The sequence below is a fragment of the Ochotona princeps genome, chromosome 27 (assembly GCF_030435755.1).
Source record: "Ochotona princeps isolate mOchPri1 chromosome 27, mOchPri1.hap1, whole genome shotgun sequence".
NCBI lineage: Eukaryota > Metazoa > Chordata > Mammalia > Lagomorpha > Ochotonidae > Ochotona > Ochotona princeps.
This window is the reverse complement of record NC_080858.1, coordinates 6,058,586-6,073,642: the sequence shown is the minus strand read 5'-3', so window position 1 is coordinate 6,073,642 and position 15,057 is coordinate 6,058,586. Positions and strand designations below refer to the sequence as shown.

At 44.9% G+C, this 15,057-nt stretch overlaps 1 protein-coding gene across 1 annotated transcript in view; it reads right to left on the bottom strand.

The window, feature by feature from the left end:
• TMTC1 (transmembrane O-mannosyltransferase targeting cadherins 1) overlaps positions 1–15,057 on the bottom strand; it is a 195,937-nt gene that overhangs the window by 157,039 nt on the left and 23,841 nt on the right. The window contains exons 3-5 of the mRNA XM_058655741.1: positions 12,652–12,725; positions 9,101–9,277; positions 7,345–7,539 (exon numbers count right to left, since the gene is read on the bottom strand). Of these exons, the coding sequence (XP_058511724.1) occupies positions 7,345–7,539; positions 9,101–9,277; positions 12,652–12,725 (446 nt within the window). The remainder of the gene's footprint in view (positions 1–7,344; positions 7,540–9,100; positions 9,278–12,651; positions 12,726–15,057) is intronic.

The window sequence follows — 15,057 nt, the reverse complement described above, 5'->3', positions numbered from 1 at the left end:
TAGATGTAAGATCAGAGTGACATCAAGAGACACAGGTAGATTTTTCATCTCCTAGCTCACTCCTCAAAGGCCTTCGCCAATCAGGGCTGGGACCGGTCAAAGTTAGCAGCCATGAACTCCAGCCAGATCTCACACGTGAGTGACAGGAACCCAAGTAACCAACCCTTCACCTGCTGCCTTCCAGGGAGCACAGCAGCACAAAGCTGGACGGGAAGCAGAGCTTCTGTCCCATGTGAGGCAGAGACATCCCACATGGCACCATCAGCTGCTGCATCCCAAAGCCTGCCCAACCACTTTTTAAGATGAAAGCTTATTGTTTCCTAATTGCAATATGAAGCATCATGCTCTATACAAGTCATCTTCCCTTCATAATCACAGGGAAAATCCATTGAAAGGAACCGAGTGCAAAGCGTGCGCACGCACGCACACACACACACACACACACTTCAGGCTCTAACGTTCAACAGCTGGAAAAACAAGTCTTTAAGTACCTGGCCCTTTAGACACCAACAAAACCCCTTCCCTTCACCCAGCTGCAGGTGGCTCAAGTGGCTTGTTGATTGTGCTCAAATTATGATAGATCAATCATCTCCACCCCTGCAAATCTTTACTCAGGCTCCTCTTATGTGCTCACCAATACTCACAGGCTAAAGCATTAAGGGAAATCTTTAATGCCAGGCCCTCATGGAGACTTCCGCTCAGAGTGATTTCAAAATCAATATGAATTTCCAGCTCATATATAAAGTAATAAAACTCATGGTTTGAATAATATGAACAGTATTAAAAACTCACCAATCCACAACATGAAGCACATCTTCTCATAGGGGGTAATAAGGTTCTCTGTCTTTAAAAAATTTTTAAGTTCTTATTATTTGACATTCAACCTACTGATTTGTTCATAAAGCTACAGTTTATTCAGTAGAAATTCTAACTATATCAAAATATCTTTCTTAGAGAAACCCTGCTGTTGGCCAGGCATTTTTTGGGAGAGCACACACAGGAGGATGTTACTCATGGGTCAAGAATGGCCTTGTTCTCTCGGGAATACCATTGTCCACTCATGCTTGGACGCACCTGCCACCAGCAGTTCAGGGTGTCTATCTTTCCAACCCCACTGCTCTCTAAAACACCAGAAGCTCATCAAGAAAGAGGAGTGCCATGAACAAGCCAGACAGAGACAGGACAGCAACCTTCCTTCACACACACAGCGAAGAAGTGAGTATTGCTAAAAGGAAAGATTTCTCCACGCTTTTCCCACACTGGCTTGAGCATAAAATGAACATGAGCAGAGTGGTAAATGCCAGCATTGGCGCTTTGAAAAGTTACAGTTAAAAGCTATTTTAAGCTCTTTTCACAAACAAAGGGATTTCAAAAGCTCATGGAAAACTACAGTTAAAAGGTAAGTTTAATATGATGCAAAAAAAAAAAAAAGACATCTGCACTCTTGCACACTGTTGGCTTTTATATTATACATTTTTTTTCTTAACTTTTTGAAAACCCTCCTGTATTTCAAGGGTTTCAAAAATTTTCGCAGTAAAATAATTATATTTGTAAGTGCATTCCCATGACCTTCTTTCTTGTAGTATCCCCATATGAACTTGCTTTTCACAATAACTCTACGGGATGGAACCTAGTAGGATACCCACTTGTACAGATGTGGAGACAGACTTGGAGAATTTAAGCAATGAACAACGTATGAGGGGCAGCAATGGGGGCAGAACTAGAACCCAGACCCTCTGGCACCAGTCATGTTCTTTATTGCTATATGCAACACCTCCCTCACAGGGAAGCTCCAATGGAAAGCTGGAAATCAAACATGTAACACAGTGTCCAGCCCTGGGTAAATACGTCGGCAGTACCTATTGCATCAATCACGACTAAATTCGCAATCACGATGCTGACTTGTGAAAGGCAACAGTTTTGAAATCATCATATTTCTATACTTCTTTTTTTCTATGACTGGACAAATTCCTTCATGATTTTTTAAAAACGCTCAATGTTATATCCCTATGGTTTTAATGATCTGTGATTATTTTAAAACGTACTGTATATGAGTGAAAGTCACTTTCTCACTCAATTACTATTGTCTGTGTACCCACTAATCTCTGGTCTTTTTGCTTTTGACCTGTTAAACTTCCTAATCGGTGAAATTTTGCTTTTGACCATAAGGAGAATTTAAAATACATTAGCCCAAAACTAACAAAAAGAGAGAGAAATAGAGATGAAAAAAAGACAGGAAGGAGGGAGAAAGGGCATATCATTATGTTCTTAGAATTTTACCTACAAATCACAATGAATTGGTTTAAAAAAAAAAAACTAACTAAAAGGGCCTGGCACAATAGTTCAGTAGCTAAATCCTCACCTTGCACACACCAGGATCCCATGTGAATACTGGTTTTTGTCCAGGCTGCTCCACTTTCCATTCAGCTCCCTGCTTGTAGCCTAGGAGAGCATAGGGGATAGCTCAGGGCCTTGGGACCCTACACCTACCTGGGAGGCGTCCAAGAAGCTCCTGGCTTCTGGCTTCAGATTGGCTCAGTTTCAGCTGAACCAGCTGATGGAAGATCTTTCTCTTGCCTTCTCTTTGTAAATCTGACCTGTCTTTCCAATAAAAATAAATAAATCTTCAAAATAAAAAAAGAAAGGTGAGACAGGCTACATTTTTTGCCCTAGACTCTCTCGCTCCCTGCTACAAATGCTTCTGTCTTCAGAGGCAGTTTTTCAATGATTGTACCCAGTCTAGTTTGGGGTTCAGGAAGCCTAATTTCCAGTCTGCACTGACCAAAGCAACCAGTATGATTTATATTACTAGTTATCAAGATACTTTGCCTTATTATTTTTGAAAAATTTTTCTTACATATTTTTGAAAAATAATTTTTCCTTGAAAAAGTTTTAGACAGAAGGAAAGACTGGAGAGAGATCTCTCATCCACTGGCTCACTCCCCACATGGCTGCAAAACGGCTAGGACTGGGCCAGTCTGAAGCTAGGAGCCAAGAGCTTCTTCCATGTCTCTCATGGAGGGATAATGGAGGGATCCAAGGACCTGGGCAATCCTCCACTGCTTTCCCAAGGTTCATTAGCAAGGAGCCTGATCAGAAATGAGGCAGCTAGGACTCAAACCAGCACCCAGATGGCATGTGAGCATGGCAGGTTGTGGCTTATGGCATTATGCCACAGCTCTAGTCCCATGTCTTATTATTTTTAGCAATTTTATTTTACTTAAAAAGATAGAATGACAGAAACACACACACGTGTGGGGAGGAGAGGAAGACAGGCAAATCTTTCATTCACTCCCTGGTTCAGTTCTGAAAGGCCCACAACATGAAGATGAGGCCATGTTGAAACCAGAAGCTAAGAGTTTCATCGGGCTGCTGGCAAGAAGCTTCTATTACTGATACTCTCTTCTAGTCTTTGTATGACCTGGGATTTCTTCCTATTTATCTATGTGTGTGTGTGTGTGTGTGTGTGTGTGTGTGTGTGTGTGTGTGCGCGCATGTATATGCATGTATTTATGTTAGAGTGAAAACACACTCCCATCTGCTGGTCTATTTCCAACGCCTGAAATGGCCAGGGCTTGACGGCGCCCACCAGTTGGGGTTTAGGAAGTCCATCCAGTTCCACTCCAGAGGATGCAAACAACCACTGGAGCCATTATCCCTGCCATTTGGGATCTGCACTGGCAAGAAGCTGTTGTCAGGAACCGGAGCCAGGAATGGAACATAGGGACTCCCTCAGTGGTTACAACCACTGTCTTAACCACCAGGCTGGCTGCCCACTCCTCTAATAGTTCTTCATACAACTAACTTGGGTTCAGCTTTGCCAAGCCCCTGCACCCTCGTGGAGTACCTGCACTGCAGGCATCCCTGGTGGGCTGGAAGGTCCTGAATAAGGGAGGTGGGGACTGCCATGGCCATCGTCTTCCTACAGATAAGGAGTTTGCTGGAAAGGTGTTGCTTCATGTTGCATGGTTTCCTGATTATGAATTGTGTTTACTTGGAAAACATTGGTTTGTGTCTAATGTTCTTTGGTGGCTTGGTTTAACTCCTTTAACATGACTTTTTTCCCCATATGCAAGAATTACCCCCAGAAGTGTTTTCCTTTGTGTATAAACAATTTGGGCCATCCTCCACTGCTCTTCCAAGCCATAATCATGGAGCTGGATTGGAAGTGAAACTGCCAGGACATGAACTGGCATCTACATGGTATGCCAGCACATGGTGAGGACTTAGCCATTGAGCCATTGGACCTGGCTGCCTATTTCACTTTTAAAGAAAGCAAAGAGGTGAAAAAAAAAAAACCACCACAGTGGCTATGACAATTAAAAAAAACTTCTAAAATCTTATTTTAAAAATAAGATGTTGGTTGATACCTGCTTCTATGAGACGGTCTGTGCTAATGGGCGTTCGTTAGTGAAGTACACTTCATTATACTGACCCATAAAATCCTCTTTTAACCACTGGATCTACTTTCCATGTGGACCTGTTAGCTAGTCCCACCTTTCTGTTCCAGCCAGTCCACCTCTGGAAGCTGCACCGGATGAGACTGAAGGCAGGTCCTTGGAGGTCGGTCAACGGGCAGTACTGGAAGCAGCAGGAAGGGTGAGCATCTTCCGGCAGCACAGGATGCGAACACCGCCTGCAAATTCACTTCATTGGCTCAAGGAGTTTCTCTCCAGGGTGATGCTGAGGCTGACAGCCATGCACCCTCCCTCAGAGGAGCAGATGTGTGAGAGGCAAGCTCAAACCCTTGCCTCTGTACTTTAATTTGCATAACATTTCTTATTTGGGGGACAAAGAATACAATTTCAGGTCTAGTGAAACTGTAGAGTCCAAATGGCTCTGAAAGGATCAGTGGCCCCTTCTTCAGTAAAACAATTTATCAGTGACCCCTTCTATCAGTGAAGGCCACAATACTGTTTGCCTCCTAAGTCCCTAACTTTGATTACAATTTCATTTCAGTGCCAAACCCTTCTCTAGGGATAAACCTGTCCTTACCTCCTGTTGTGCGTGTTCCTCTGCGAGGCATTTACAGAAGAATCTTACAAGATTCACTGAAGTGAAAATCTAACTACTCTCTCACCACATAGGAAAAAAAAATGAGAATGATTTAAGTAAAAATATCCTAATTTTAAAAAATCAAACAATAGTAAATGCACACAAGGTTGTGGAGAAAAAGGCACCCTGATACACTGTTGTCATGGATACATACTCATGCAGTCATTAAGAAAAAGAGGATGGCAACTCCTCAGTAAAGTAAAACTAGACCCACTCTACGACCCAGTTATCCCACTTGTGGAAACATAGCCAAACGAAAGGAAATCAGTACAAATTCCAACATGTCCATGTTTATATCAGCTCAACTCAGAAGGGGAGAGACCTGGACTCAATCTTCATGCCCATCAATGGATGACTGGATAAAGAAAAGATGGCCTGTATACATACATGTGATGGAATACTACTCAATCATGAAAAAGCAGAGGCCTGGAGATCCTTCTGCTAAATGAAATAAGCCAGACTCACCAAACAAGTAGCATCTCCCATCTGTAGAGATAAGACAATATATAAAAACTATGTATAGTTTGTATAATTCAATGTACAGCTCTTTGTCTACATGGGTGCTGACAGTGACATAAGGCTAGAAATCATTAAATTTTAAACTAAAACCAAAAAACTTAAAAATCCATTGGTGTGAACATCTGTTACTTTACCTACACAGGTAATTTTTAAAATGAGCTCATTTTAAGCAAAAATATCATTATCATGCTAACTGCAGGAGAACAGAGCTGTCACATTCCCAGCACCAAAAATAGCATCAGGTGAATGACAGGTGCTCAGTAAATATTGCTGAAACATCAGTGACGCTTGGGCTCACCAGCCGTCAGGGAAACGCAAATAAGTCACCCTGGAATTTCACCTCACCCAAGGTGGATGAATAAATAAGCCTTAAAAGCGCTGCAGGTTAGCAAAGAAAAGAAATGACCATGGATTTACAAAACCTTTTGTGGTGAAATACGAAATCCCTCAAGGACAGATGTGAAGAATGACTACAAAAACGGACTTCAAAAGTTCACGGAAAACGTATACTGTGAAAACAGCTGGCATCAACATCCACTGATCATTGAATTTCTTTTCCACAAATCTCCCCAAGTAACCTTACGAGTATGTACATGTTTACGAATACACACAAATACATATATTTATGCAAGATGAAGATCAGACCTCACCAAGAAGTCACTGGGGCCACCCAGTCTGATTCCCTTGGACGCCACCACACCCTCTCACATCCTGCCCACTCTCTTCCTAGCACACACAGCGTTCACCTCCTGAGGGCTCCCTCTTGGCTGTCCTCTCTCCAGAGGAACACACAGGGGACAGGGTCTCATCCTCCACCAAGACACATGTGGCACACGTCAGACACTCCACAGATACTAATGAACAAATGAGGCAAGACTCAAGAGGCAGGCAAAGAGGGGAAGACACAAAACCATGATCCACTAAAGGGGGGAGTTTCTAGATCCTCAAGGAAGAACAGCACGGCAATGCGAAGTGTACAGGGCTGATACTGCAAAATAATCAAGAAACCATCAGGGGCAGCTGGCTCTACCACCCCGAGTTCCAACGTAAGCAAATCATAACGTAAAAGGAAACTTTTGGCAATCAATCAAAAACCACCACCTGAAGTCTGGTGAGAGATTTTTCCCTGGAATGACCCAAATAATATTACAGCTCTGCTCCCACCAATCAGGTGTGCTTTTGCTCTGCCCTGTGGTTTCCCCATAGAAGGCCCCTTTGGACTGCCTCAAAGTACCCCAGGTCTGGACCTGGCTGAGGCATTAATCAACTGCTCAAAGAGATTATACGTGTCTAACTATGCCAGGTCATAGCCTGAGCTATTCTGACAGGCAGTCACTGCACCTGCGCTGACAAATCCACCTTATTATTCACAGATAGGTCAAAATGTTTTTTTTAAAAGAAGTCAAGTCCCAAAGTCTGAAGTCTTTCCTGAATTCTCAAAACTACAGCAGTGCCCTGGAGTTCCTCCAGGATGCCACAGTAAACACCAACAACCAGAAGAACAGGCAATAGCCAAGCACACCCATGCCTCCATCACACCACCAAAAACACAGGGCACCCATACACCCACCCTGCACTGCCCTGCTCCCCAACAACCACAGACACCAGGCTTCAACATGCTTCTTCTAGCTCTCATCTCAGACAAAGGAAGGGACGAGGCAGAAATAGAGAGAGGGACACGGGCAGGATGGGACCCAGTGCCTCGCCTCTCCAGCCCTCTCAGGCCACACCTGGCGACACCAGTCATGGAAGACACACAAAGCTCAGTACCTCATCAGGGACCACACGGCTTGTGGTGACCCAGGGAATCCACTGCTCTGGGGTTCTGGTGGGAGCGGGGAGTGGCAGCCACCCCAGGCGCCTTTAGGAGGGAGCTGGGGCTGCTTCCCATTCTCCCGGTGGGGGTGGGCTGCCCGGGTGCTCCCAGGATGCAGGAGGCTGCGGGACGGGATGATCCCATTGCTCCTACAAGGCACAGAATGAAAAGAGTGACAAGGCTTGCAGTAGTAACTGGCTCCATCTCCAAGCCCCATCCCCAAGAAGCAAGCATTCCCAAGGCTTCAGTCCTTTCACTTCTGGCAGACATCTCTGGAGTTTTAACTTAAAATTGAATTTCATTTAGTTACATTTTACAAATTACATTGATCATGACTATGAAAAACAAGGGACACACACTTGTTATACTTCACACACACACACACACACACACACACACACACACACACATACTTTTCAAATCTAATCTCCAGACACACTTCTCGCACAGTGTCTAGTTCCAGCAGAATTCAGGATTTCCTAACATAAAATGATCCTGTGAAACACTGTAACAACAAGGGCAAAAATCACCAAGTGGTGGCAAGAAAAGATGACCAAGAAATTGATTTTCACTCACTGGCACAGCCCTCTAAGCTGCAAGGCCTCGGGATGTGTGGAGCCCACACCCGTCTCTCCTCTGTTGCGGCAGCTCCATCTTCCTGGGTGTCCAACACAAACCTCACACACACAAAAATTCACTGTACCACAGTTGGGGAAATAAAGCATGTGGAAATGACTTAACTTTTAAACCCAGGAGAATGTATAAAAACTGTGGTAATTCTATAGCATACCACAGTTAGAACCAACGAAACATAGCTCCTTAGGATCACATGAATGTATGTCAAAAGCCCGATGTTCAATGGAAAAAGAAGAAAATGATTCCACTGAGGTAAGCATAGAAATCTGTGAAACAGCAGCAGCCGGTGCTCACTGGCACACAGGTCAGTAAGTAGTGCCATGAAACAGTGCCAGGCAATGCTATCTTCTAGGTGTTAGAAATTCTATCCTGCCATTTATACAGCAGGAAGAAAAGCAAAGTTAACTTCTAGGAGTTGGTGACCTTTCACCAAGAAATGTCTCCTCCTCAAAGTGATGTCAAACAAAAGAAACCTCACTCCTTGCACGCAGGCTCTGCTTTTCAGTAATTACAAGGGTCTTTTGAACTTTTAAAAAATGGCCGATTTCTTCCCCTATTGTGTTCTGTGAAGAGTTTTTTTTTTTTTTTTTTTTTAATCTTGCGTTTTTATTTGATTCCTTACATCTTTTTCCTTCTTACAGGCTACCTCCCATGGTGTCAACTGGCTTTTTGTGGAGCTGTAGCAGGTGCCTCTGAACACTCGGGAAGAATGCCATCCACAGAGCAAGGAACATAGGTCCCTCCTCCAGGGCGGTGCTCTCTGGCACCAACCACCACGGCCAGGTTTTTCTCGGGGGCATACGGCCAAAATAAATCAACCAAACATGCACCCCACACAGGAATATGTTTCATTTCCAAATCAAGTTAACCAAAAATGTTCTTGTCCTCACTGGTTTTCGTAAGCGTAGTAGAGTCTCAACATACAGAACACACGAGCCTGAATACACTGTACAACAGGCTAACATGAGATGACACTTAACCAGGTCGTATACTGCTCTTCCTTGCAAGGGAATTTGGAAATAATTATTTGAATGGTTTTTCTGCCCACAGGCTGCTTGACAGACAATGACTTACGGCTTCTCCTGCTTGTGGGAGCTGGAGAATAGGTCATATACCAAGCACACGCCAAACACTGTGAGGCCAGTCTCTTTCACCAGCATGGCGCAGGTCCCCAGGAACAGGCTGAGCACGAGGAAGAAGGGCGAGGCCGTGGGAGCGAAACGTCCACCAGCACAGCACGGATCCAGACTCCTGGGCGACAAAATGTGAAGTCACCTTCTAAACCAAAGACCTTGTGCCAGTTTCACTGGACTTCTAGGAATCCAGCAGGCGAGAAAAAACTTCCTCAAGATTGGCCATCAGGCAAGGATTTAGAACTGCTGAGACGGACGGCCTTCTGGCATCACAGGATAAGCCTCTCCCTGCAAGGCTTGCCTTTCATATTCTACCAACTAGTTTGAGTTCTGGCTGCTCTGCTTCTAATCCATCTCCTGCTTAGAAGGCAGCAGATCATGGCCCAAGTGATTCAGCTCCCGCCACCCAAAGGGAAGGCCCAGATGGAGGTCCTGGCTCCTGGCTCCAGCCTGGCAACGCTCCAGGCATAATGGCCACGTGGGGAGTGAACTAGTGGATGCAAGGTCTCTGTCTCTACCACACTGCCTTTCAAATAAATAAAATCTTTATAAAATTGCTAAGATGAAAGCATACTAATTTCTCACTCACTAGTATATTTATATACTATGTGATGTAAAGATTAGGCTAAAATAGAACTCAATGCACGAAAGGCATGGATGATGCTACCATACAGATATACTTAGCGATTTGCACAGACATTTAAGTCAACATACTCTAAGAGGCAGTACAGGTTACCAAACTATAGGCATAAGCCCCAGGGTCTGTGACCAGGGTTCAATTCACAGCTCTGCAGTTCACCAAGTGACAGGAGGCAACACAGCCTGCTTCTCAACGCTTCAGCTCCCTGTGCAAGAAATGGGATTTAGGCAACACAGGGAGGATTACATGACTTACCACAAACCCTGCATGTGTCATCCTCAATACCGCTTTACTTGACAATGTTTTACATGCCTCTGTATACAAAACAAAGCAGTCGGTGGACATTAAAAACAGAATCCACATTTCCCTCTGTAATTAAATCGCTATTTTAACCTCTTCTTTTAATAAGCTCTAGTTTAGGTACAGCTTATGTTTTTCTCAATTTAATGTCCAAGAGGAGTTTTTTAAATATTTATTTCCTTTTATTGGAAAGGCAGATTTACAGAGAGAAGGAAAGACAGAGAGAAAGATCCTCCAACCACTGGTTCACTCCCAAGTGGTCACAATGGCCAGAGCTAATTTGATCCAAAGCCAGGAGCCAAGAGCTTCCTCCAGGTCTCCCAGCGGGTGCAGGACACCAAGACTTTGGGCCATCCTCAACTGCTTTCCCAGGCCACAAACAGGGAGCAAGACAGAAAGTAGAGCAGCTGGGACACATGACATCTCAGCATATGCAATGCAAGGATTTTAGCCACTGAGCTACTGTGCCAGGCCCAAAAGGAGTGTGTGTGTGTGTGTGTGTGTGTTTATATGGAAAGCATTACAAAAAGAGGAAGATGGAGAAACAGAAAGAGAGACAGAGGAGCAAGACCTTCCATCAACTGGTTCATTCTTCAAATGCTCAAATTGCTGGGGCTCAGCAAGGCCAAAGCGAGCAGCCTGGAACTCCATCCCGTCCCCCTTGTACTTGGCAGAAGCTGAAGCATTCTGACCACCTTCTGCTTCCTTCTCAGGCATATCTGATCCAGGAGCTGGATCAGAAACTAAGCAGCCAAAATTCAAACAACTGCTCTTATGGGATGCTTGTACCATAGACAGCCCAGAGATTTTCAAACACTGTCCAGCGCTATGACTCTTCCATCCCCTCACAAAGCATAGCTGATCCCACTGCCAGGCAGTGGCCCTGCTACCTTTAGCTGCCGCACACCCCCTGACTCTTACATCTTTGAAGCATAGGCCAACATCTCTGTAGCTGTGACGTCTACTCCCCATCGTTAGGCCTTAAAACAACTGCACAGAACCATATGCAAAATTCACAGTAGGCATATTTCTTTATGAAGTTAGTCTACAGCTTAAAGAGCACCAATCCACTAGTTCACGTCCTAAAACCAGTACTACCTGAAACGATCATGCCAAAGTCAGGACCCAAGGAGTCAATCCGGATCTCCCATGTGATGGAGAAGGATTCAATGGCTTGAGCCTGCACCTTCTGCCTCCCAGGGTGCACATTAGCAGGAAGCTGTAGGCAGCAGCCAGATCTGATATCCCATGTAAGAACCGTGGAACAGGGCATGGATGTCTAACCACAGCTGACATTTCTCAAAGTGAGAATACTATGAACAGCAAGCCCATTCAAACACAGCTCACTGTCAAAGACACAAGCATGCTGCAGATCTCATCACACTCCCAACTACATCAACGATACAGAAAAAGCCCGAGTGGATCACTTCAGCTGCAATTGGACTCAATCTGTTGTAACAGCAGAATAAAGCAGAACACAATTACGAGGTCTGGGCTTCGGGTTTCAGATTTCACAACACTGCTTCATACAGTGAAAAATATAAGAGAACACCACGCAGCCAGGACCAGAAGACTGGTGCCTCAGAAAGAAACACCTCTGCCCACTAAGGCAAACTTACAAACCTTAAAAGTTCATTCATTTCCTCCTTGATCCAAGGTCTACCACGGTTCCTGCCAGGGTTCATCGGTCTCAGAAAGCTGCCTGGCCATCCTTTGCTGCAGGTGCTGCCTCCTGCTCCTGGGGAGTTCACAGGCAACATCCTTGGTCTCCTCCCACTGGAGGCCAGCTGTACCTTTGCAGCTGCAACAACCACAGGTGTGCCCCCAGCACCAGATGTCTCCTGGAGAGAGGTCAGCCCTCCCGCAGTGTGGCTGCTTCAGAAGAGGGGTGCTCAGTCAGGGCCACAGAGGGATCTGGAGGTCAAAGTTTACAACCCCTTTTAACCGGGCATCTCTCCACCAAGCAGAGGATGCAGCTGCTTGCTCCGCGCCATGCTCTGAGCCCTCTACCCCACTCACCCCCTCCTTATAACCTGTCCCCTCCCCTATGTGCATGAGTATTTGATTTCTGGGGACCAAGGAGCATTACACATCATGGGGAATTATCTCGCTGCTTTTCAGTTTCCCAGAGGCAAGGACTTTCATAATGGGATGGAAGAACGAACTGGACAGAGTGAAGAAATATTGCTTTCTACTCAGCCTTGTTATTTTAAGCCCTCAGCTACTTTGGTGAGGATAACATAGAAGACGAATAATACAAGGCCAAAATGAAAAGGAGATATCAGACAAACTCTGAACAATTGCAAGAAAGAATTGCATCCAGGATATTTTGGTTCAGAACTATGATTTCAAATTTAATGCTCAGATTCCAGGAATAAGAGCTGGGGTTGTTACCCAGGGCAAGCGTGCGGCCTGAAGAGAGAAGCGTTCAGCTCTGGGGCAGAGAAGAGCTCCCATCCCTGGTCCCCAGCCCCCTCCTCACTCAGCGCAGGTGCCAACGCAGGTGCCTGGCATACCTGGAATCACAGGGAAGGTCTCCTTGGTTCACGTACCTATTGTAGGACAGAAAGGCCAGCAGGAACAGCAGGCACGCCAACACGTCCGCTCTGCCCACAATTCCAGCCACCTGGGGAGTTTATGAACAAAAAGGAAAAGCCTCAGAAAACCATTTTCACAAAATCATCACAGCAATGTGTTTGTGATTTGGTACACGAATGATAAAAAAAAACATGGTTCCTCACATATGGATATACAATTAACCACCTGTGATCATCAAATATACTTACCAATAGTTTTACAAGAGGAAGAGAAAAGGAAGAGAGAGATGAAGACGCTCATACTTTTTTTTAAAGATGTATTTTTATCAGAAAGGCAGATATACAGAGAGGAGGAGACACAGAGAGGAACATCTTCCGTTCATTGATTCACTCCCCAAGTGACCACAATGGCCGGAGCTGAGTCGATCCAAAGCCAGGATCCAGGAATTTCCTCCAGGTCTCCCATGCAGGTGCAGGGTCCCAAAGCTTTGGGCCATTCTCGACTGCTTTCCCAGGCCACAAGCAGGGAGCTGGATGGGAAGTGGTTCCAGGGGAAGTCGGGGCTGAACACAGAACCAACCCAGCAATTGCAACCACCAGCTGATCGGGGTGATGGACTGTGGTGGCCCCTGAACTTGCTAGTACATACAAGTCAAATGGAGACTCTATGATGGACTATGTCAATCAGTGGATTCTTCAACCACCTCATTGTGCCTGGAGTGGCAAGACTGGCAGAGATTCATAACTGGTGAACTATCAAAACCACTTGAACAAGTATCTCAGAGCATGCCCCACATCCGGGATCTGGGGTGGGTGGGAGAACTGGGTGGGGTTTCTCCCTCAATATTTCTTTTACCTCAGATATATGAAGGAAACAATATGGAAATAGTCTTACCCACTTCCCTATAGCCCTTGTGCCTTCTTACCCTAATTAACTATGTAAAGATTGTCAAAAATATAATAAAATAAAATAAAATATTAAAAAAAATTGCAGGACTCAGCTGGGAAGATCCAAGAGGAGGCTACGTTCTGTTATCACACCAGCAAGAAAGAAGGTGCTTAGAAAGTAACAGTGGAAAAGTCAGAAGTCAATGTCAAGCACCTCCCCCGGACCAAAACTAAAACAATCTGAATATCCCGATAAATAAACATCATAGATTATCCTAATCTATTCGGTGGGAAAAACCAGAAATCCATGAGTTCGCCCTGTAAGTAATGAGGAATGACAAGATGGTTGGATAGTGCCCTGAGTCCAGTCCTGCCCAATCGTATGAGTGAACAGGGAGAGAAAGGAAAAACCTCCCTTCACAAAAGAGGCAGCTGAACAGGGGCAGGCATTTGGCACACTTGGGTCACCCGCATGTCATGTTAGTGCTCACAACAGCACTGAGTCCCAGTTCCACTTCCCAGTGCAACTCCCTGCAGGGTCCACCCCAGAGGCAGCTGAGGATGATACCCGACTGCCTCCACGGGGAGCCCCGATGGAGTTCTGGTGTCTTCTGACCTCACTCACACATGTTGAGGCTATCTGAGGATTACATAAGTAGATGGAGTGAATAGGGGGGCGCTGAAAATCACCAGGCTTCTAGAAGATCAGATCAATTGGCAAATATTAAAAATTATAATGGAAGCCAAAGATATTGCACAAGAGGGTTTTGAGGCAAAAGTGTGTACATGGGGCCCGGCGGCGTGGCCTAGTGGCTAAAGTCCTCGCCTTGAAAGCCCCGGGATCCCATGTGGGCACCGATTCTAATCCCGGCAGCTCCACTTCCCATCCAGCTCCCTGCTTGTGTCCTGGGAAAGCAGGCGAAGACGGCCCAATGCTTTGGGACCCTGCACCCGTGTGGGAGACCCGGAAGAGGTTCCTGGTTCCCGGCTTCGGATCGGCACGCATTGGCCCGTTGCGGCTCACTTGGGGAGTGAATCATTGGACGGAAGATCTTCCTCTGTCTCTCCTCCTCTCTGTATATCTGCCTTTCTAATAAAAAAATAAATAAATCTTTTTTAAAAAAGTGTGTGCATGGCTTTAAACGCTGCCTTCGGAAGTTACTTCATCATTAGAGAAACATACAGGAATAATTACACTATGAGGAAAATGGACTATACTCTGAGGAATTAAAATGAAAATCTCATCGCTGAAAAGCATGCATCACTTTTAAAGCATTCTAGCAGGGGATTCAGATTCGGCTACATAATCAGAATAAAAATGACAAGTCCAGATAAGAAGTATCTACAAAAAACACATAAAGATATACAACAGATTATTTACAATACCAAAAATTTACATTAGTAATATTTTACAATTTTACATTGGTAAGTTTTCATTCTTACTTGTATTAAATCAGATTCCTAATATTACAACTCACTACAATTTATTATAAGACATATTAAAGACTATAAGTTAATATGCTGCACACATGC